Genomic DNA, 20,743 nt, shown 5'->3' with positions numbered 1-20,743 from the left:
GAAGCGTCGGTAATAGGTATAAAAAATCCACATCAAATTAAATATTCATCCTGTATAATCAACGAGCCAGTCAGTAATAATAATCATATTGTTTACCTTCCTGTACCTCTCCCTGCACAAAAGTAGGTTGTCAGAAATAGATGATGGAGGGAAATCATTGTCATCCCTGCTGAAAAAAACAGCTCAAGCTAGGTTTGGAAACAGCTGGTAGCTGTTAGGTAGGTATTTCAAGTTGGTTATAGTTGGCTATTACACCAGGGATAACGCCTTAAAACTTTATTATGCATCAATATATCAAATGACACAGAATTTAAGCAAAGTTAATGCCAGTGATATGTGAAATAATCACTCACTCCATATGTCTTTTCGCAATGCTAACACCGTTAGGTCATTTCTGTATTGCATTTAAACTATGGGTAAGGTAAGGTTTTCAAGGTCAGGTCATGATTTGTGAAGACAAACAGCATTCTTCAGGGTAATGTCCATATCATGAACAGTATCACAAAGAAAACCAAAAAAACATAAACAAAAGAAGGTTCTTGGAACTATGTGAGAAACTAAAGTGAGAAACATTTTAATAAGGCAAAAATAAACAGGAATAAACAAGGTATTTTGAAGTATAATCTGCAGATTATAATAAAAACACCCAGAGGTGTTCTACTTAGGTTTACTGCTGTTACAAAAAGTACCCAAAACAATTAGTCATTAAGGGGCCAAGCACCAGGAGGGCATAGGCCACCTACTGTTTCATCTTATGCCTCTTGCTGCGTTTCCACCCCTTTCCCATGCTCAAAAATGAAATTTGACAGTGCATTATATATGACGGAAATGCAACTAACACTCTAGGTGGTGCTACATTGCTACCTGAAAAATTGCATTTGATTCCCCACAGTAGCCTGCTATAACATCTATCAAGTTATAAAGGGGTACATAGATGGAAAACAATTACAAACATTTTTAGTTATGTAGAGAGAATGTGCAAAAGGAGAAACATAGCTAATATATTAGCAGCAAGTTCACTTGGAAGCAAATATATACACTCAGTGAGCAGTTTATTTATTAGATTTATTGGTCTTCTGCTGCTGTAGCCTATCCATGGAGAAAAAAGTTGATCTAAGTGGCTTTGACCGTGAAATGATTGTTGTGATTGTTGATCTCAGAAACTGCTGGGATGTTCACACACACTAGTCTCTAAAGTTTGAAAAGAATGGTGCAATAAAACCCAAAGAAACAGTGAACAGCAGTTCTGCAGGCAGAAATGCCTTGTTAATGAGAGACGCCAGATGAGAATGTCCAAACTGGTCAAAGCTGACAGGAAGGTGAGAGTAACAAATAACCACACATTATAATAGTGGTATGCAGAAGAGCATCTCTGAACACACAATGCATCATAACTCTAAGTGGATAGGCTACAACAGTAGAAGTCTACAAGATAAGTCTAATAAATATCTAATAAAGTGCTCACTGAGTGTGTATATATACATGGAATTCAGTTTGACACATCATGTACAGTAAATCATGTTTCATAATAATCTTCAAATACTGTGGCCTGTATCAATCAACATTTGTCCTTAACGTTAACTCAAGAGTAAATGCAAGCTTACACTCTTTCTTGGATTCAGTTTTAAAAAATAGTTCAGTGATCATTGGACTAGCCAAACTGCACGAAGAAAGAAATATTGCTTTATTATGATTTTTAGTTAAGGTTAGGGACAGATTCTACTGTAATCCCAGCCTATGTGTGACATCGATAGCACACCAAGATACCAACACTAAACCAGTCAGGAATGAATATCTTTCATCCTTGTAGAAACTTTATACACGTACTGTATGTAAGTATGCAGCATCTAATGAAATCTGGTAGCTTTTCTTATTCTGAGGGACCAGAGATCAGTTACGACCACACAAGAATATGAATTATATTATACAATAGCGCTCTATAACCCAGACACGGCCGTCTCCCACACCACAAGTCCAGCCAAGACGGTGCAGGAAACTGTAGGCTGCTGAAGCCTTCTGCTTTCCGCCTTCAGATTCACTGTGGTAATGAGGGAGCATTTTCCTTCTCTTCTGGCACCTGAAAGTCCGACTGCCTGTAATGAAGCACAACGGATCAGATCAGTATCCTGCCAACTGTACACGTGAATACACCTGGACGGGGAGAAAGCCCATGAGGAGCCCATAAGGGTGATGAAGATGAACTAAGCCTCTTGGAGCAGAGGTGTTAATGTGGTGTTTCAGAACAAGACCATTATCATCCATGGCTGCTAGGTAGCTCATCCTATTGAAGATAAGCTGAAACTGAAGTTAGAGTAGCACTAGCTTTCGTGATTTGACATGTACACGAGCGAAACGGATCTTTCAGGCAAATATTTGAAGGGTGGGGAGTCGATAGTCAAAGTATAAATACATTCTTTCACATGCGCCTAAGGAAAATGTATTTCCTCGTACTTCTGTAATCTATCTTTGCTCTCACTTCACTACATTTTTCAATAAATGACATGCCTTTTACTCCAAAATATTTTATATCCAGAGAGCCATCAACAAACAAATCACAATTACAGTAAGTCATCATACTATGGCATTCAGTGAATTTTAGCCAATTTTTATTTTATTTTTTTTTAAAGAAAGAAAAGGAAAACCGTTATGCCAAACAAGAGCACAATCAACCTGAGCTTTTGTCTTGGTCTTGTCTTTGTCTCAGATATTGGTTTTGAATTTCTCAAATTTGAAGGCTATCCAGTAAAAATTCAGCAAAATAAAAAAAAACGGTCTTGGTCTCGTCTTGGTCTCAACAGGGGTGGTCTTGACTACAACTCCGCAATCAACCCTCAAGTCTTGTCAAAGGTATCTTTGTTACTGTGGAGTTTCTCTCAGGGAATTCCCCAAGCTGAATTCCTCAAGCTGAATTCCTCAACATAATTGGGTGGGCACAATTCCTCCCCTATTGTGTAATATGTAAACTGATAAAACAGACACATGTAAATCATTTGAATCTGCAAAAAACAAAGGAAAGTTGCTCTATCTTGGACAGTATATTGAAATACTATCTTGCTACATAGTAAAATAAATATCAGATCACTTCATGCCAAGCAGAGGACTATGCCGAAAGGCAATATTCTAGCCAATTCCACACTTTAACTGTTTGGTTACAAGCCTAATTTCCAAACTACAATATTCTACCAGCAATATGTGGTACATTGTTCTGCCATCCTGCATTTATATGTGGGTAAATGTATACACATTTAGTTGTAGGGTTAGGGGAATGCATCCATAAGTATGACTGTAACTCACACATCTTTGGTAGCTCTCTTCCTGAGCCTTTGTGAGCATGGGGACACCAGGCTGTCTGTTGGGCTTCTGATGTTTGTCCTACAAATAAAGGACCACACTTTTTGTCAACAATAAATAATAAACTTGATGTACCATGATGACTGCTCAATTAAAAAAAAATGGGGGTTATAACTTTTGGTTGAGGACATTATTCTGATGTTACATTAAGATATTCTGTATGACTTGAATTTGTAAATTTAATAGCAGTAATAGAGTCTGTTAGCCAGACAAACAAAGGTAAGACTTGTTTTCAAGCCTATACTGTACCATTCATTTCCACTCGACCCAACTTACTTTTCTTTCATATTTTTTGTCTTTGTTAAGCTTGGAGTTGTTGGAGGTTGGTTGACCTGAGTAGTGTTCCGCAGTGTTTTTCCAGAACTCATATTCTGTACATGGCAGAAAAGATCGATAATTTCTAAGCATTGTTGAATCAATGTTGAAATAATAGCTGCAGTCATGCAGGTTATGGGCTCATCATAACATCATGATACTGTCCATGGCTACATTTAAACAGCAGAACAACCTCACAAATGTAGGTTAACATCATAGAGCTAGTTAGGCACAGTTGTGTGGAACATTGACAAGCAAGTAACTCCAAGCAACGAGTGGCACAATAGCAGAAACAAAACGTAAGGTTTGAAATATGGTGTCATACCTTAATTTGGTTGCCAAATCGAACTCTGTCCCGTTGAGATCTGTGTACAGTACTGCGCAGAAAGAACTGTCCCAGTACAAATAGTGTCAGTAGGTGGTGCCAGCCAGGTGACGTTTTTCAAATATGAATTTTGGGTTCGTTGTTTTCACTGCGCAGCTGTGCCTGAGTTGACTGCATTTTCTAGATTCCTTTAGAAAGCATGTTATTCCAGTAACCGCGCAGGGCAAATTCCTTTGTTCTTTCAAATGTAAATAGTCTTTTAAATAACGCATTTTAATTTAGACGCCACATAAAACGAATCACGGCTGTTATATATAGCATACGTTATGTTGCATACGATCTCAAATAGTTTAATTACCCTCAGTTTAATGAACTAAGCAACAACTGCAGTAGTCTCTTGTCGTTCAGTTACATAAACAATAAAAAATGTTATATATATAATGTGTGTGTATAATGTGTGTGTGTGTGTGCGTATATATATAGCACGCACACACACGCGTAGTTCAGCAGATCTAAATTCAGTTCTTTTTTTGTGGACCTCTTTTCAAATGGACCTGGAGCTCAGAGTAAAACTGTAACTCATTTTCTGTTAATATTCTACCATTCATAATTTGTGTCCTTTGCACAGGAGCTGTTACTGTTTCCCAAGATTTCAAGTTTCAATGTCAAGCCTCAGGTAATTGACAAAATAAAAGAAACTGCCACCGTCCAATCGTGTGTCTTAATAGGATGCTAGGCCACCAGGGGCTGCGAACTGTAAACCTCGCAGCTCTAGAATCCCCCGTAAGTGCTAAAGGAGATCTGGTGACTGAGATGGGCATGGTACTGTATGTCTTTTTCATGCTCATCAAGTCATTCAGTGACCACTTGTGCCCAGTGGATGATGTCATTGCCACCCTGGAAGAGACCACTTCCATCAAGATAGAAATGCTTCACCGTGGCATTACAGTCCATGTCCTTTGCACCACTTTAGTCAAAACATTTTTTTGGTGTAATAAGAAGTATATGCAGAGTAACCCGGACATGTGTCCCTCTGTGAAGCTCTTGGACGTTCGTAAGACTGCTTGTGTACACCATTTGCAAACAATGCAAAGCTCCTCATCTGTTTTGTCTTGCATGTGAAACCAATTCATGGCAATGGAAACCATTCAATAATAGAGGAAATCCGAAAGGGTGCAAATACTTTATCACAGCACTGTATACTAATATCTTCAAATGCCATACTGTTGGTACTCCTACATGCTACGTTTCTTAACATTTATACAACTTAGATGCTAGAGATTCTATTACCTTATGTCTCAACGCTTATTTACCATCTGGATAGATTCCCTCACCTTAACTAAGGTGCCAAGGCACTCCATTAACCTCAGTACCATCGATGTGGGGTTCTGCAGAAGGGACTGGCGCTCATACACATATGTGATGTTCAGCATGAATCACCCAAGGCCGTTGTCTAACTGGTACATCAAACTAACTGAATACTTACCCTGGGATATAATACAACATTTATTTGCTTTTTACAGATATGATCATATCAGATTTTACATACAGGTGATTAGGATGTTGGATGGTCAAAAAAGGTAACTTATTTATTTTTTAAAGAAAGGAGCAGTGGATTGTGGAGAATGGGCCACACATTACCAGGGCTGTCGCCAGTGGGGTGAAAAGTGGTTACAATTCTAGGGGCCCAAAAAGAGGGGGGGCCACAGTTCGAGGACCCACAAAAATTCCAGTAGTATTACAAAACAGGGCCCAGAGCTATATGCTTTCAGGGGGCCCAGAATTCCTAGCAATGCCCTTGCACATTACCAGCTGCAGAAGGCGTATCACTCAGACGTATCCGTACAAGGTGTGACACTCACTGACAGAAACTAGCACAGAGGACAACGGATGCGTCGTTAAGAGGAACAGTGGGAGGCGCTGCTGGTTGTCGTAGTAACCCAAGGAACATTGGCCGACTTCTCCCTCATGCCTGGTGGGACGAAACCAATTATTGTCCATCGCTGCAGACTTCCAGTCTTAGTCAGCGGACACGAGCAAGGCAGTGTCTCAGGCCCGAGACCTTCAGTTCATGCCCACGTTCACTGCATAGGCCAGAGGCCCCAAGCCAGTCCAGGTAGCACCAACGCGATTAAAATGGAGGTGAACAGGTTGACAGCGTTGTTGTCCAGGATCGGTTTCCCAGAAATCCACTTTGCCGTCTTTGACTGACTGTTCACCACCTTTCCGATGCTTTCATCATAACCTGGACAGAAAATGGACAAATGCTCAATACACATAAAACAGGTTGAATACACAAAAGAAAACAGCAGGTCCCTCTTGCAAATTTAAACTATAAATGGTGAATGGTTGGCATTTGTATAGCGCCTTTATCCAAAGCGCTGTACAATTGATGCTTCTCATTCACCCATTCATACACACACTCACACACTGACGGCGATTGGCTGCCATGCAAGGCGCCGACCAGCTCGTCAGGAGCATTTGGGGGTTGGGTGTCTTGCTCAGGGACACTTCGACACAGCCCGGGCGGGGGATCGAACCGGCAACCCTCCGACTGCCAGATGACTGCTCTTACTGCCTGAGCTGTACAAATGTTACAGCATATAGAAACAATTCATTGATATTCCCCGATATAAATAATTAAATAATGAACATTATTCGTAGTTAGTAGTAATATTGTTTATAGATGGGCTGTGTGAAGAACCGTTACTCTACTGGATTTATAAACACAGCAGAATGCGGCCTCAGTCAATCAGCATCCAGTATCAAAACAAAATACATTTTAATAGAAAACATTGGCATTGATGCATTATAATAATAATAATAATAATAATAATAATAATAATAATAATAATAATAATCCATAGTTTGACATGTTTATTGTTTCTATAGTTTCCAAAACTCCAAACTCCTATCCCCATCATGGAGGGGGCACTGTGTCTGCAGGTTTTTGGCTTTTCAGTACTTCAGAGCATATTTTTAGTAAATGGTTTGGCTAAAGAGTACACACACCTTGTTTGCAAGGGCTAAATGGGCTGCTGAAAGGAAAACACAAAAACCAGTAGAGACCTGAGCTTCAGGAGGTAAACAGCCCTGTACAGCTATCAGGCACGCTCTGAAACTACTCCTACTCTTTAAAAGTTCTGTTAAAAAATTTGCCTAATTGAGAAAGCAAACATGTTATATAAAGCTGTGAAGCTCTTTATACAAGTTCTTTTATTATAACTACTTGTTTAAAAAACATTGATTGAGGTAAGATTTAATGTGCAATTGCATCAGTTACTTGGGTTGACAAACCTCTGGTCTCAGCAGGGTCGGATATGCAAGATTACACTGTACATATACAATGGATAAATGCTCTATTCTGTTTGGCTGGCAGCCATGCATTATATATGTTATATATAGAGCACTTAAAGGTACAATAGGTAAGATTTTATTTTATTTTTTTCTTTTGACAGCCCGACACTCTGTACCAAAACATGGTATAACTACAATAATTCAAGCTCATTGGTTGAAAATTGGTTCTAACTGCCACAGTCAATGGCGTTTCAACATCTTACAGAGAAAAGGGAGGGCTAAACAGTGCTGTGGCTTGAAGAGGTTTGTTGCTGCTATACCTGAATACTGCATGATGGCTCCAAGAACAGAGTCTAGCATTGACCCCAGGAGGCCTGCCGCACCCCCGTACACCACAATTGGCCACTGGGGAGCCGCCAGGTCCAGGTCCTTAACCAATAAGAGCTGGGTGATGAAGTAAGCCACACCCACAGTCATCCCACCCAGCCAACTGGCTACAAGACCCACTGGTGTGACCCCTCCATTTGTGCCTGTGAAAAAAAAATAATAATAATAATTATAAACGCACACACACACAGAAACGGGGTTACACTGCACTTAAACTTTTAAGAAGTAGTAGCATACTTACTGAGCGTGGTTCCACACACCAATGCTACGTATGCGTGCTCAGGAGATTTTTTGATTTAACAGCCCAAAGTGTAAATCATTTAGCTAAAATTTAGCCAAGTTAATGAATTTGAAAGCTTAGATTTCCTGCCATTATGTCTCCAATTAAACGTGCACCAAAGCAGGCCCCATATTGGTAGTAACCCAGTTTCTACAAGAACGCTAGCTTGCTTACCTTGACCTCGCTAACAGTCATCGAACAGCCATGTCCATTGAAGGGCAGGGGCTGAGGTAACATGATATTTATGCACTACCATGGACACTAAGACCAATGGGGAAACCTCTCGTCAGTTGGTGACAAAGAACAGGGCCTACGGATTGCTATTTGGTGTTTTAATAATTGTACATTAAGCCTTGGTATTGTGTTTTTTATGGTGTTATTTCTGTTATTGTTTACTGCAGTAAATCACTTTGCTGTATGCTTGAAATAAAGGTGTTGTTATTATTATTATTCTTATTATTACCGGTTGGGACCACCTGCCAGGTGGTGATGAGGCGAGGGGGGGTACGGCTGAGGACGGGGCCCACCTCCGAAGCCCAGGTGTCCCCTGCACTGCAGGCCAGAGCCCCCAGCAGGGCCAGGCACATCCAGGTGGCGGTGTACTGCTTCCCGAAATCCACCGGGATCTCCCCGGGGCCCGCCTCGATCATGTAGAGCAGGGCCAGTTCGGTTGGAACACCACCGTTACAGAACACCTGGATCCAGTTTCTCTGACCCCCTGGAAGGCCGGAGCCAAGCAGACTCAGTCAGACATGCAGAGAGCTTCAATGGTACCTATGGTAATAACTTAGCTGACACATTTATCCAAAGCGACTTACAGTTGATTAGACTAAGCAGAGAACAAACCCCCCTGGAGCAACGCGAGATTAAGGTAACACCTGTGCGGATCTTATCGTGGCTACACCGGGGCTTGAACCACCAACCTTCCGGGTCCCAGTTATGTACCTTAGCCACTAGGCTACAGGATGCCCCACGACCTACACACAGTTGTTACTAGAAGGCTAATCTAGAACGGACTAAATCCCCATAGGCATAGGAATCTTACTGGCCCAAATGTTCCCTCGAGTCACCACAATAATACATGGAAATACTTAGGGAGCTGGGGTCCGCTTAACTCTAATGATACTCAAGACGAATCCAGGTAAGGATTCAATGACTTTCAATGAAAATGAAAAAGACCACCCAATGACACCAATCCGGCTACAAACGTGACCAGTGAGAATGTAGCATTGGTGATCCACTCTGCCATTTCTTATGTGAATGAATGGGTGGACAACTAAAGGTGACCTGTAGCCTACAAAGAAAAAAAACGAACACAATACCGTCTTTATATTCTGCATCGATCTTCTTCTTCACTTCACCCCTCCATTTTGTGAGTTTGGAGGAGGTCAGAAAAAATGTCATCAGGGTCGAGAAGAAGCTGGTGTTGGCCATTGTAAGAACGAATCCAACCAACATTCCTGCAATGAAGATACATATGCATATGCAATTAATAAAGACTACTGGCAATTCTAGCAATGACTTTAAATAGCACTTTAAATATGAAGGACAATTGAATTACATCTAGCTGTGCTTTTCTGTCATACCGAATTGTTGGTTAACATTTTAAAAGGTGTATTTATTTCTGAATACATATATAAAGCATTGAATAAATCAGATAGCTAGGTGGCTAACATCGTTATTTAAGAGGCTAGCTTGCTGACTGTCAAAATCCTGACGAAGTGAATCAACAAAAAAAAAAGGTTTAATTTTATTTCTCCCCATTGAAGTCATTGGAACTGTGACTCCCTTGTCTGTACCTGACACCTGATATATGGAAAACAAACAATACGGGGTGTCCAGGCCGGCCTTAATGATCCGGCGCATAGTTCCTTCAACATGCAACCCCACCAGACTAGTCATTAGCTAAATAATACTACTTTCATTACAAACCCAGTTGTTCACAAAACAGCTCACACTACTGTAACAACTGTCCATTTATACAAACTTACTTGAGGGTACTGGCAGAGCCTCACCTGGACCAGTAAACCCGTAATCTTCTGGCTACAAACCCGTACTGGCTGCGCAGACTAGCGCTGTGTTTTTGTGCATTACTGTGCTTACCCGCCAACGCTCCACTGTGGTCGAGACTTTTGCGCTTCATCCCATGTGAAGCAAGACATAAAGGGACTAGAATTGAAAACAGCCAACGCAATGGGGATACCGGCTGTAAAGTACCTGGAATGTAAAACGGCACATTAAACAGAAACGCACAGAATTTAGATCAATTATATCTAACAATACACCAGGCTTGATACGGCACTAGATACTATTTAGCTTTTAGGCAAACTAAGCAGTAGGTACACTTTCTGGTAGGAAAAGGCGAGCATTGCTGGGCTCAATGGCCTGTTCTCGCCATTATGTTATTAAGCTGATTATGTTTTTGTTTTTTTGATCAATGAATCGCTGATTAACAATAAAACACAAAAACCTATACCAGGGTTGTATATTAACCATGGAGTAAGTTACCATCATCAAACTCATCAAAACGGTATGACAGCTAAATTATCACAAATGGCACCCAAGAGAGGTAGACGTAAAATAATCCCTCATCATTAGTCGTCATTTCACATACATGTCATATTGCATTACGTTAATACAAACGTAACTAGTTACCTAGCTAACGTTAGCAATACATTAGTAGCAGTCTTTTCAAGGCAATGTAACTCACCGTAGTAAGTGCTGGCTGTCATAGAAATGATCCAGAATGAAAGAGATATGGCCAAAGTCGCACACAGCACGATCATGTCAGTCATCATTTTGAAATATTCTTTCATAACGATGTGTTCTTCATATTGCATCACAAACTAAGCGAAGAACCTGTAACATTCCACAGTCCTCTGTTAGGCCTGGTGTATCTCAACGTTACTGTGACAATACAATAAATTCTAGCAAGGTAAAGTTCGCCATCTTACAAAAAATACTTCGATTAAAAAAATACACCTGCACAGACCAAAGCGATTAGGCAATGTAACATTACTTTACCCAGGTCTTTCCCTCATGTTGTCGTGTTCAAGGCACGCCATTTTAATCGAGCATAGTTGACAGCACCAACAAAGATGAGTAGCTAGCTAGCTCGCTACACGGCAACACAAAAAAAAAACATTCATCGTTATTAGTTCTGCTGTGTGGATTAGAGTCCACAGAACAGTTCTGTTTTGAGCTAGCGATGGGTCTTTCGCGAACGAGTCGGTTCTTTGAGCCGGCTCATTAGGTCAACGTTGAGACTTGGGAGCCGGTTCGCAGTTCTGAAGAGCCGAGTCTTTTTTCTTTTTTTTTTGAGACGACGTCTGACTTCGATAATAACCATTAAAAACTAGAATGGCCTTATAGACTGAATAAACTGCATTGAAGTGTTGTTCTATGGAAAATATTCTCATCTCTGCCGACTGACTGTACGATAACAAAAAAAAAAAAACGGATAAATGCGTTCAATGACTAATTTAGCCAATCGGTGCGCACATTTTCATTCTGAATAGAGACGCGTGGTGTGCTGAACAAATAACATTTTCGAACCGAGCATCAAATCAGGCTAACGAATATGCCTATTTATTGAAGATTAGTCTAGCCAGATCCAAATTGTAACCACCAAATTGACCATATTGGTATATTTTTATATATTACTGATAAATAATGTGTTTAGCCTGAAATACTTCTTAAAACAAAATTATTAGGCTACAAAGTATATTTTAGCCTAGCATTATGGTGACCATGTAACTTCATACATGAAAATGCCCTACTTTCTATGGCATCTTTCTGTTTTTACATTAGTTTAAATATTTGTATTAATCACAAACGTAATGCAAAATAATGTTATTTTGGAAATTAGATTTCATACAACAATTTCAATTATATATGAGCACAAACAACGATCATATGTCAAATCACCACTAGCTTATTTTTGAGAAACTGGAGACGAAGAGCCATTTAGGAGCCGAAAGAGCCGGCTCTTATAGGTGAGCTGAGCCAAAGGATCCGACTCACCGTTAAATGGACTCACTGAAAAGAGTCGGAATGCCCACTACTAGCTTGAGCCCCCGATGATTCAAGTAAGCAGATCACAGTTACATCCGTTGACGAGAATGACATCAGCCAATGACGCGCTGTTCAGTGTTTATATCGTCCGGATGGGCTGACAGTAATGACTGTACAGCTCCGCATAATATATAAATCTGCACTGCGTTTATCGTGACTTGTGAACGGACACCCGTGAACTTGACATATTGAAATACAGTCTACGCACTTCCGTTTTTGGGTTGTATAAAACGATACAATCTAGTTATCATATGCAAAATAAAATGTTTTAGTTTTAGTTTTTAGAATATACAGTATACGACTGTCTACTTAAGGCCAAATGAGGACACTTTCCTCCTCCTATGATCACTATTAGGGCAAATACAGCGACATCACACTAAACACAAAGGATTACAACAAATGTTCGTTATAATCTTAAACTGTGCCTCACTCAGCAGCGCATACCTACGAAATAACTGGTATTTGAAATTAGCATGCAAAGAAAAGGGGGGTACACAACCTACCTATTATACCAGCTGTTAAATCAAACTGAACGTATCTTAAGATCCCAGAAGTAAAAAAAAAAGAAGATTGCATAATAGGGTGCAGAAGTGAGGAGTCATGTCATGAGGCACTAACTAGGGGGATTTTAGAGAGGGCTGCAGCGCGCATCAACTGTATGTATATTGTGGTAACCCGCTGGTAGAGAGAGAGAGAGAGAGAGAGAGAGAGAGAGAGAGAGAGAGAGAGAGAGAGTAGAATTGGTGGAAAAAAAATTAATTTATTATAATTTTTTCCTTCTTTTTTTTTTCAGTGCTGGTGCCTTCAGGGCACTTCTTTAGTGTCCCGGACAAACGAAAAACATTCCCTTCTCACACACGGGAATCGGATCACAAAAAAAGGAAAAAAAAAGCAAACTAGAAAATAAGTCCGTGCTCAAAAAATTAGGGATTTCAAAAAACGGTAACCGGTAAATTAGGGCGGACTTCAGGCGGCGGGGTTCACTCGCTCGTGTCCGCTGTGGGGCCGTTATCTCTCCGTGGTGTCCCGGCCTCGGGAGTCCGCTTCCCCCGCCTAGGCGTCTAGGAATTAAATGCACAGGTTAGTTGGCTTCTAGCCGGATTGATGTGCTCACGTGACGTTCACTCGTTTGCACTGGCTCCGCGGGTCTCCTCTCGTGCGCCCCTGAGCCCCGCTCTGCTCCCGAGTTAGCCCTTTTGTAGGGTGTTGCTCTCCCCTCCAATTCGGTGCAGCTGTGCCTGGTTAATTGCGAGATGTTAGTGGCGTGCATTCCGCATGCCACTAACCTTGGTGCCGATTCCTTTTCCGGCGCGGCTCTCTCCAAGGTGCTGGTCCCTTAAATAAGTCCACGGGAAATATTCCCCGCGAATTACTTTCCCCAGCTCCTGGCGCCGTCGCACAGCCCGCCCCCCTTCAGTGGTGTACTGATCCTTGATCGGGCCACCACATTTCCCCCCCCCCTCAGCTCCCAGCCCTCGGTGGGAGCGTTACTATAGAGGCCCTCGTTCATCCTGGACAGGGCATCCGCGTTCCCCTGGAGTCTCCCGGCTCGGTGCTCGACCGTGAACTTAAAGCCCTGCAATTCCAGGAACCACCGGGTCACCCGGGCGTTAGTGTCTTTGCATCGATACATCCACTTCAGGGGGGCGTGGTCAGTTATTAAGAGGAATTCCCTTCCTAGCAGGTAATATTTTAGCTTACCCACCTGATGGCCAGGCACTCCTTTTCCACCGTGCTGTAATTCCTCTTGTGCTTCAGGAGCTTCCTGCTAATGTAGGTGACGGGGTGTTTGGTGTCATCGTAGACTTGGGACAGGACTGCTCCCAGGCCGGTCTCCGAAGCATCAGTCTGTAACACGAACGGCTTGGTAAAGTTAGGAGTGGTCAACACCGGTGCCTGACCCAGGGCCGCTCTCAGGTCTAGGAAGGCGCGCTCGGTGTCTTCCGACCACTTCACAGTGTGCGGTTGGTCTTTCTTGGTGACCTCGTGTAGGGGGGCTGCTCGAGTGGCAAAGTCGGAGATAAACTGCCGGTAGTACCCCACTAACCCCAGGAAGGTGCGGACTTGCCTTTTGGTGTTGGGTCGGGGCCAGTGCGTGATCCCGTCTACCTTCTGGCTCTGGGGTCGAACGCACCCCCGTCCGACGGTGTGTCCTAAGTAGTCGGCCTCCTCCAGGCCCAGGCGGCATTTAGTGGGGTTAGCTGTGAGCCCGGCCTCCCGGAGTGCCCCCAGCACAGCCTCCAGCCTCTTCAGGTGGCTCTCCCAGTCAGCACTGTGAATCACAATGTCATCTAAATAGGCGGTGGCATACTCCCTGTGGGGCCTCAGTATTTTGTCCATGAGGCGTTGGAAGGTGGCGGGGGCTCCATGGACTCCGAAGGGGAGGACCCGATACTGGAAGAGGCCGTCCGGGGTGGAAAAGGCCGTCTTCTCCCTCGCCTGTGGTGTCAGGGGTACCTGCCAGTATCCGCGGGTGAGGTCCAGGGTGCTGATGTAGCGGGCTGGGCCCAGCCGCTCAATCAGCTCATCTATACGGGGCATGGGGTAGGCATCGTACCTGGATATTTCGTTCAGTCGCCGAAAGTCATTGCAAAAACGCCAACTTCCATCAGGTTTTGGCACGAGCACCACCGGGCTGGACCAGGCGCTTTGTGATTCCTCAATCACCCCCAGCTCCAGCATCCTCGCCACCTCCTCCCGGATGGCCTGTCTTCTAGCCTCCGGGATCCGGTATGGTCGCAGCCTCACCTTCTGCCCCGGCTTGGTGATGATGTCATGCTGGATGAGCGTGGTCCGGCCGGGGAGAGGGGAAAACACGTTCTCCTTCTCTCCGGGTCGGAACTCGCGCACCTGGGCATTTCTGTTGTAGAGCCGGGCTTGCTCTGCCTGGGCCTTACTCATGTGCTCCCTCACCATCGGCCAGATTTTCGCCATTCTTTGGTCCATGTTCGCCACATGTTCCACCAGGGAGCGCTGTCGGGACGGCTGTTGTTCCCAGGCTTCATTGGCCAGGTCCAGCAGGCCCCGGGGCCGCCACCCGTAGAGTAACTCAAAGGGAGCGTATCCTGTAGACGCCTGCGGAACCTCACGGATGGAGAACAGCAAGTACGGCAGTAAATGATCCCAGTCCTTACCATCGGTGGCCACCATCTTCCTCAACATGGACTTCAGGGTCTTATTGAAGCGATCCACCAGGCCGTCAGTCTGGGGGTGGTAGACCGACGTCCGCAGTTGTTTCACTCACAGCAGCCAACACATTTCTTTCATTACCCCGGACATGAAGCAGGACCCCTGGTCAGTTAGTACCTCCTCGGCAATCCCAACCCTGCTGAACAGTAAAAACAGTTCTTTTGCCACATTTTTCCCTGTTGCGGCCCGCAATGGTACGGCCTCAGGGTAGCGGGTGGCATAATCTAAAATTACCAGAATATAGCGGTGACCCCTGCTAGACTTGGGTAGGGGCCCCACGATGTTCAGGGCTATCCTGCGGAAAGGTACATCGATGATGGGTAGCGGGATTAGCGGGTTACGGTATGTTACCTTTGGGCTATGTAGTTGACAAACCGAGCAATGCTGGCAATAGTCCTCCACAGTTTGTTTTATGCCCGGCCAGTAAAACCGGGTTAAAATCCGCTCCATCGTCTTCTCGCGCCCCAGGTGCGCCCCCAACAGGTGGGTGTGGGCAAGGTACAGGACTTTGGAAGTGTGGGTCTGGGGGACAAGTAGCTGTTCCACGTCGTCCTCCTTAACCCTACTCACACGATACAGTAAGCCATTTTGTACTTTAAAATAGGGTATGGTCAGCCTACTCACCCCGCCTTGGGGAACGCCCTCGATAGAGGCTGCAGTTTTCCAGGCCTGGGCGAGGAGGGGGTCTTGCAGCTGGGCAGAGCCGAACTCTGTTGGCGCCCCTGGGGTCACTCGTGGGAACCCCGAAAATTCCCCTGTGCTGCTGTGTTCGGCCACCAGGGGTTGCTGTGGGGTCGATCCCTCCGGGGCGGTATCAGTGGTCCCGGTAGGGGGTTGTGATGTTGGTCTTCTCCCGGCGGGGGTCGAGGCCTCCTCGCTGTCACTCTCTGTGGACGGGGCTGCCCAGACCGGGTGGGGCCCCCGGGGTCCTCGGCGGCAGGGTCTTGGGGTGGCAGCCGGTCTCCCGGGGGTGGGTCTCTCCTCCCAGTAAGTGAGGAACAGTGGACAGTCCCGGCCCAACAGCACCTCCACTGGCAAGTTTTCAACCACGCCCACCTACCCAGTGAATTGCCCCCGCGGGGTGGTGATGGTTACCTGGGTGGTGGGGTAGTGTCTCACGTCGCCATTGATGCAGGTGACCGTGATTGTGTCACCTCGCCCCTCTCCTGCTAGGCCAGGCCTCACCAGGGTAATTGCACTTCCGGAGTCCAGCAGGGCCTCTGCGTCGTGGCCCCCAATCCGGACGGGCAGCCGTGGGGCAGCCGTGCCCTTGTGAGCCCAGCACGTGGTGAGGTAGTGGCAGGGTCCGCCCATCTCGGGGGCAGTGGCTATGGACTCTTCCCTCCCCGGGCAGTCCCGGCTCAGATGGCCCTCCCGGCCATAGGCGAAGCAGTGTCTCGTCTCCCTCTTTCGGGCCGCCTCGACCCTGTCCTGCTCCGTCCACTTAGGTCTGGTCCGGGGCTCTGGTCGGACCGCAGCGGGGGGTCTTCGGGGGCTATCGGGTCGCGTCGTTCGGATCATCTCCTGCGCCACCTGGTGGTTCTCCAGGAGATTGACCAGGGCGTCGATGGTCCGGGGCCCTTGTTGGGCCATGTACTTCCTTACGTCCAGTGCCAGGCCCCGGACACAGCGGTCCAACACCACCCTGTCAAGGAGGGGCGGTCCGTCGCCCTCCACCAGCCAGCTCCGGGTCAGACGCCCCAGGTCCATCACTTGGGCTTGCGCGGGGAGGGTGGGGTCATACGTCCACCGGTGGAACCGCTGGGCCCGGGCCGGCAGGCTGTAGCCGTACTGTGCGAGGATAGTGGCCTTCAGGGTTGGGTAGTCATGGGCTTCAGCTGGGGGCAGGCTCCGGTACGCTTTCTGGGCCTGAGGAATGGGGCGAGGATGGAGCCCCAGGCATCGTGGGGCCATTTCTCCAAATGTGCCGTCCACTAAAACGTTTCCAGGTACGCCTCGACCTCATCGTCTGGTGTCTGCTTGAGTAACAGATCCTTTGGCGCTCGGGGGGGGCGCCGCCGGTCCACTCTTCTGGCAAAGTTCCGCCACTGCCTTCTGCAGGGCGCCTTGGGAGCGCAATAGCGCGTTGATGGCTTCCTCCATGTTAGGGGGCGGGGCTGAATCTTATCCTGGGTCTCCTACTCACGGTAGCTGGGTCCACGTGCCCGCATTCTCCACCATATGTGGTAACCCGCTGGTAGAGAGAGAGCGAGAGAGAGAGAGAGTAGAATTGGTGGAAAAAAAATTAATTTATTATAATTTTTTTCATTTTTTTTTTTTCAGTGCTGGTGCCTTCAGGGCACTTCTTTAGTGTCCCGGACAAACGAAAAACATTCCCTTCTCACACACGGGAATCGGATCACAAAAAAAGGAAAAAAAAAGCAAACTAGAAAATAAGTCCGTGCTCAAAAAATTTGGGATTTCAAAAAACGGTAACCGGTAAATTAGGGTGGACTTCAGGCGGCGGGGTTCACTCGCTCGTGTCCGCTGTGGGGCCGTTATCTCTCCATGGTGTCCCGGCCTCGGGCGTCTAGGAATTAAATGCACAGGTTAGTTGGCTTTTAGCCGGATTGATGTGCTCACGTGACGTTCACTCGTTTGCTCTGGCTCCGCGGGTCTCCTCTCGTTCGCCCCTGAGCCCCGCTCTGCTCCCGAGTTCGCCCTTTTGTAGGGTGTTGCTCTCCCCTCCAACTCGGTGCAGCTGTGCCTGGTTAATTGCGAGAGGTTAGTGGCGTGCATTCCGCACGCGTTTCGGTGGTGCTAACCTTGGTGCTGATTCCTTTTCCGGCGCGGCTCTCTCCAAGGTGCCGGTCCCTTAAATACATCCACGGGAAATATTCCCCGCGAATTACTTTCCCCAGCTCCTGGCGCCGTTGCACAGCCCGCCCCCCTTCAGTGGTGTACTGATCCTTGATCGGGCCACCACAATATCCAAGAATCTTTTGCTAAGTAGTTCAGAAATCTTTTCCTGTTTTGTAATTGTTTATATATATATATATATATATATATATATATATATATATATATATATATATATATATATATATACAGTGGGAGCAATAATTATTTGATCCCTTGCTGATTTTGTAGGTTTGCCCACTTACAAAGAATGGAACTGTGTAGAATTTTAATCATAGGTACATTTTAACATTGAGAGACAGAATATCACAAAATAATCCACAATAACAACATCATATAAATTTTATAAATTTATTATCGTATTTTTGCATGAAATAAGTATTTGATCCCCTACCAATCAGCAATAATTCTGGCTCCCACAGACCAGTTAGTTTTCCATTAAGAAGCACTCCTAATCTCAACTCATTACCCAAAACACCTGTGTCAACTCGTTACATCGTTATGTAGCTGTATAAAAGACACCTGTCCACGCAATCAATCAGATTCCAATGTTTCCACCTTGGGCAAGACAAAGGAGCTGTCTAAGGAAATCAGGGACAAAATTGTAGACCTGCCCAAGGCTGGGATGGGCTACAAGAAAATAAGCAAGCAGCTTGGTGAGAAGTTAACAACTGTTGGAGCTGTAAGCCAGTCAGAAGTAACATTTGACTGTAAACCAGTCAGAAGTAACATTTCCCCCTCCCGGAGCATGCATTGTTAGCCCCCACCTTTTGGCACACATGCCTGTGGGGAAGAGCTAGAGAAGGATTCCTGGAGTCCCCTTCTCTCACATTCCTGACAGGTTTGAGTACAGGAATACTGGAGATGGCATAAAGATGTTTCATGATAATCCCAGGTCAGAATATAGTAATGTTTGGTGTTATTCTGATTGGTTCAGTGCGACTGGTGTAATGGTCTAGTTTTTGTAACAGTCTACCTTTGATATCATAACCGTTCAGGAGCCGAGGGGAAACTGGGCAAAAGCTGACTCTGTAGAAGCCATTTGTTTTAGCTCCCTGACCAGTTTGGGAGTTTGGCTGTAAATTATAGATGGATGACCCGTTTTTTAGGGTCAAGAACTAAGGCCTAGATTTTGGAGATAAGGAGAAGAAACCAAGCAATCTGGGGTGTCTCCTTTCCTTTAATTCACCCAAATCAGGCTTATCCAAAAGGTATATTACCATGAGAGGCACAAATACATGTTTACAGCATAATGCAGTTTTCATGAACTCCCAACTACAGCATTCATAGATATGATGGGGCGGCCTGTAGCGTAGTGGTTAAGGTCAGGAAGGACTGCCATTTGTGAGGGGCCTGAGCGCTGGGGTTTCTGGTCAATGTTGTTTAGACTACCTTTTGGGGAGTGTCAGGCCAAAGGAGATAAGGGGAAGCTGTTTTAGTTGAGGGGTCAATAAGTCATGGGAATCATGACCGACTACCAGGGCACCTCCAAGGGGGAAGACTCCGGACAATGCCACAGTGCCCTCATTTGGGCACTGCTGTCATTACACCGGTGACTGCTCTCCTAGATTAAATATTCAAAACTGCTGTTTGATCCTTGTATTATTGCATTAAGTCTTATGTAATGGTACCAGGAATTGCATGTAAAATGGATAATCAGGAGGGAAGTTTCATGATAACTGCAACATAATAAAACGGATGAGATACATTTCATACCAAATGGAGTTTAATAAACCATAGTTTCAGTAACTCAAGGGAAAACCTACACGTCCTCTCTGGTAATCATCTCATTTTCCCTACTTAACAACCCCCAAGGGTGGGGGTCTAAATTCCAGATTTGACCACCCCTCCAGGTTGATTTATGGCACTGCCGCCTGGTTTCAAACGTATGATTTGGCATAAAAGCAAGGGAGACAGACCAATCTGAGAGATCGTATTCAACTTCCCACACAGCATATTGTACATATATGTAAGTATCAGGAAGATCGTATTCGACTTCCCACACACAACATGTCCTGGGTATGTATGTATGTATGTGTAGCAGGGGAAGACTGTAACCGGCTTCCCGCACAGCACGTTCTATGCATGTGTAGCAACGGAAGATCGTAATCGGCTTCCCATACACGGCATATTCTGTACTCTTTGTTTGTGTGTAGCCAACGCAGGCTAGGTATGATGATTTACTCTATCTCCATTCTCAATTTGTGTATCTGTAATTGACTCTTGGCATTCTAAAGCTAACAACCTACCTGTCTGCGAATAAACTATTTTGTTTGTAACTTTCGTGATCTCCATGACTCTAATTCATCTTGTACCTTTTCAGCCTAAATTACAACTGAATACTCAGGGGGAAATGGGGGCTAAAGACCGACCGATCGGCAGCTTGGTACATTTGTGGTAGTTCTAAGCTGTGAGGCCATCAAATTTCTGCCCATTAAAGGATCGGTGACGCACGGCTCTTGTAATTTGGTGCGAAGGGAACCCATGGGCGTTGCGGTGCTGGTTCCTGTCAAATTAGCTCTAAGGAGCCCAGATAATGCTACGCCGACCTGGGCTCGCAACTATCATGGCAGTTTTGCATGTATTGTGTTGGCTGGACCCTCAGCCTCTGCGTTCTCCACCGAACTGAGATTTCAGCAATAATGCTAATATATTGAGCATATATT

General features: G+C 45.1%; 1 protein-coding gene and 1 long non-coding RNA gene across 6 annotated transcripts; both read right to left on the bottom strand.

The window, feature by feature from the left end:
- Positions 1-335: 335 nt before the first annotated feature.
- LOC133135828 (uncharacterized) lies at positions 336-4,090 on the bottom strand. The gene is made up of 4 exons (XR_009709443.1): positions 3,992-4,090; positions 3,628-3,722; positions 3,295-3,372; positions 336-2,093 (listed from the first exon to the last, which is right to left on the bottom strand). It is a non-coding gene; the product is annotated as an uncharacterized LOC133135828 (long non-coding RNA).
- A 1,389-nt stretch (positions 4,091-5,479) lies between these two features.
- On the bottom strand, positions 5,480-17,849 carry tmem19 (transmembrane protein 19). Of its 5 annotated transcripts, none has more exons than XM_061253063.1 (7): positions 17,802-17,849; positions 10,666-10,814; positions 10,059-10,172; positions 9,278-9,415; positions 8,419-8,673; positions 7,609-7,818; positions 5,480-6,236 (listed from the first exon to the last, which is right to left on the bottom strand). In XM_061253063.1, exons 2-7 carry the CDS (start codon positions 10,793-10,795, stop codon positions 6,073-6,075), a joined length of 1,011 nt encoding a protein of 336 aa, XP_061109047.1. In that variant the 5' UTR covers positions 10,796-10,814; positions 17,802-17,849; the 3' UTR covers positions 5,480-6,072. The 5 variants fall into 5 exon arrangements, with proteins under 5 accessions (XP_061109047.1, XP_061109050.1, XP_061109048.1 ...); XM_061253066.1 differs by lacking the exon at positions 17,802-17,849 and adding an exon at positions 13,144-13,161; XM_061253064.1 differs by lacking the exon at positions 17,802-17,849 and adding an exon at positions 12,533-12,755.
- Positions 17,850-20,743: the final 2,894 nt, after the last annotated feature.

Source organism: Conger conger, chromosome 8 (genome assembly GCF_963514075.1).
Source record: "Conger conger chromosome 8, fConCon1.1, whole genome shotgun sequence".
NCBI lineage: Eukaryota > Metazoa > Chordata > Actinopteri > Anguilliformes > Congridae > Conger > Conger conger.
This window is presented reverse-complemented; position numbering and strand designations above follow the sequence as displayed.

Bases quoted from the DNA above. Each gene is read 5' to 3' on its own strand.
- tmem19 (XM_061253063.1), bottom strand. From the start codon at position 10,795: ATGCAATATGAAGAACACATCGTTATGAAAGAATATTTCAAAATGATG. The intron at 10,173-10,665 runs GTGAGTTACATT...TTTACATTCCAG, and splicing joins GACAGCCAGCACTTACTACG to GTACTTTACAGCCGGTATCC. The intron at 7,819-8,418 runs GTAATAATAAGA...TTTTTTTCACAG, and splicing joins CTGGCAGGTGGTCCCAACCG to GCACAAATGGAGGGGTCACA.